The following is a 1,601-nucleotide window of genomic DNA, read 5'->3' as shown; positions in this document are numbered from 1 at the left end:
CCGGCAGAGAGACTGGCCAGGGCCAGAGCTGTAGGAACCTGGCAGAGAGAGAGGGTCAGCCTGGCAATAGGGACCTGCCGCTCAAGTGTGGCCCTGGAGACGGATGGTCAGGGGTGGACCTACCTGGACCAGGGTCCTGCCCTCCAGCTGGGTTCACTTCGGTTGCCAGAATCTGAGCAGAGATCTGACCTGGTGCCCTAGGGTTAAAAGGTTACTAATCTGACGGGGGTGAGGGGCTTCAATCCTCCCACGTGACTGCTGCTGTGAGCCCACCAGGCCCACTGCTGAGGGCATGAGTGATCAGGAGAGGGAGACAGAGGAGGATGAGGGACGAGACCCTTCAGACACAGCACCCATGCTGCCCCGGAGGCTTCCTGACCGCCAGGCTTCAGACCTGATGTCCCCAAGGTGGGCAAGCCTGGCTGCCCAAGGCCTGGGGACCCTGCTGCTCCAAGGATGGGCCCTGGCCCGGCTCCTGCTCCACCTGCTGCTGCCTGCAGCTGTGTTCCTGCTGGTGCTGCTGCCTGCAGCTGCCGTCGTGTACCTGGGATTCCTGTGTCACTCGAGGGTGAGCTAAGCCTTCCCTGGGCAAGACTGGGGAACTGTCTGGGGTCCTTGAGGAGTGTGGGTGCTCCTCCCTAAAGAGCCCTTTCTTCTGCCAAGCCCCCCGCCCTGCCATGGGCCACAGCAAAAGAAGAGCTTTTGTTTGCCAACAAGGGGATGGCTGTCTCCCTTCTTTGAGGCCTCTCAGCATTGTACCAGGGGCCACCAGGGCCTGGACAGCTGGGCAGGGTGGGAGAGGAGAAGGCTTCCAGGAAGAGGAGATAAAGATATTGTCGGATTTAACCAGTCCACAGCCCCCACCCCTCAGGCCCCCAAACACAGCCCCTCTGAAGACCCCTCCTACCCGGGGATGGGTTTCCCCACCTGTGGAATGGGCTACGGCTAAGTCTGGGATGGGGAGAGTATAGGCAGGTGGGCCCCGTGTCCCTCTTTCTGTAGGCATACAGCAGGGGAGGGGAACCAAACGCTGGCTGCAGAAGGTTAATACCAGCTGGCGGCACCCAGAGGTACGGCTTCGGGGTCAGATGCCAGCGTAGGGAAGGACCATGGAGAGCACAGAAGGGAGGAAGGCGGAGGTCGGGGAGCCAGCGTGCTATTCTCTGAGCCTCTCCTCAGGGGACTCCTACTCGGGTCATTTACCGCCTGGGTCCCCCATCTCCCAACCTCGGCTAGGAAATGTCTGGCCCACAGCCAGCCCCAGCCCCCGCACCCTACCCATCCTCCTCTGTGCTCTGCCCGACCTCGGGCCCCGCCCCGGAACTGAGACCCCCCCCCCCCCCACCGTCCCGCCTGACCATCCGCCCGGTTCTCAGGTCCACCCGGCGCCCAGCCCCGCGTGCCGCGCGCTGCTGTCCGACCGCGGCTCCGCGGCGGTCATCGTGTCGGGCTTCCTCTCGCTGCCTCCGCTGCTGGTGCTCGCCTCGGCCGCTCGCGCCCACCTGGCCCGACGCCTCCACTCGCTGCTGCCGCCCCCCACTTGGAGCCCCGGACCCCGCCGCCAGTCCGACGGGGAGAAGCAGCTCTGCGCCTGGGTGTGA

The 1,601-nt window shown here is 64.6% G+C and overlaps 1 protein-coding gene across 1 annotated transcript; it reads left to right on the top strand.

Annotated features, from left to right (window-relative positions):
* The first annotated feature begins 292 nt into the window (after positions 1-292).
* Positions 293-1,601, top strand: TMEM88B (transmembrane protein 88B). Its single transcript, XM_068985593.1, has 2 exons — positions 293-568; positions 1,377-1,601. Exons 1-2 carry the CDS (start codon positions 293-295, stop codon positions 1,599-1,601), a joined length of 501 nt encoding a protein of 166 aa, XP_068841694.1.

The sequence above is a fragment of the Capricornis sumatraensis genome, chromosome 14, assembly GCF_032405125.1.
Source record: "Capricornis sumatraensis isolate serow.1 chromosome 14, serow.2, whole genome shotgun sequence".
Classification (NCBI taxonomy): Eukaryota; Metazoa; Chordata; class Mammalia; order Artiodactyla; family Bovidae; genus Capricornis; species Capricornis sumatraensis.
The sequence above is the reverse complement of the archived record's forward strand: the minus strand, read 5'-3'. Positions and strand labels throughout refer to the sequence as shown.

Excerpts from the sequence above, each read along its gene's own strand:
- TMEM88B (XM_068985593.1), top strand. The coding sequence starts at position 293 with ATGAGTGATCAGGAGAGGGAGACAGAGGAGGATGAGGGACGAGACCCT. Across the intron at positions 569-1,376 it reads GATTCCTGTGTCACTCGAGG|GTCCACCCGGCGCCCAGCCC; the intron begins GTGAGCTAAGCC and ends CCCGGTTCTCAG.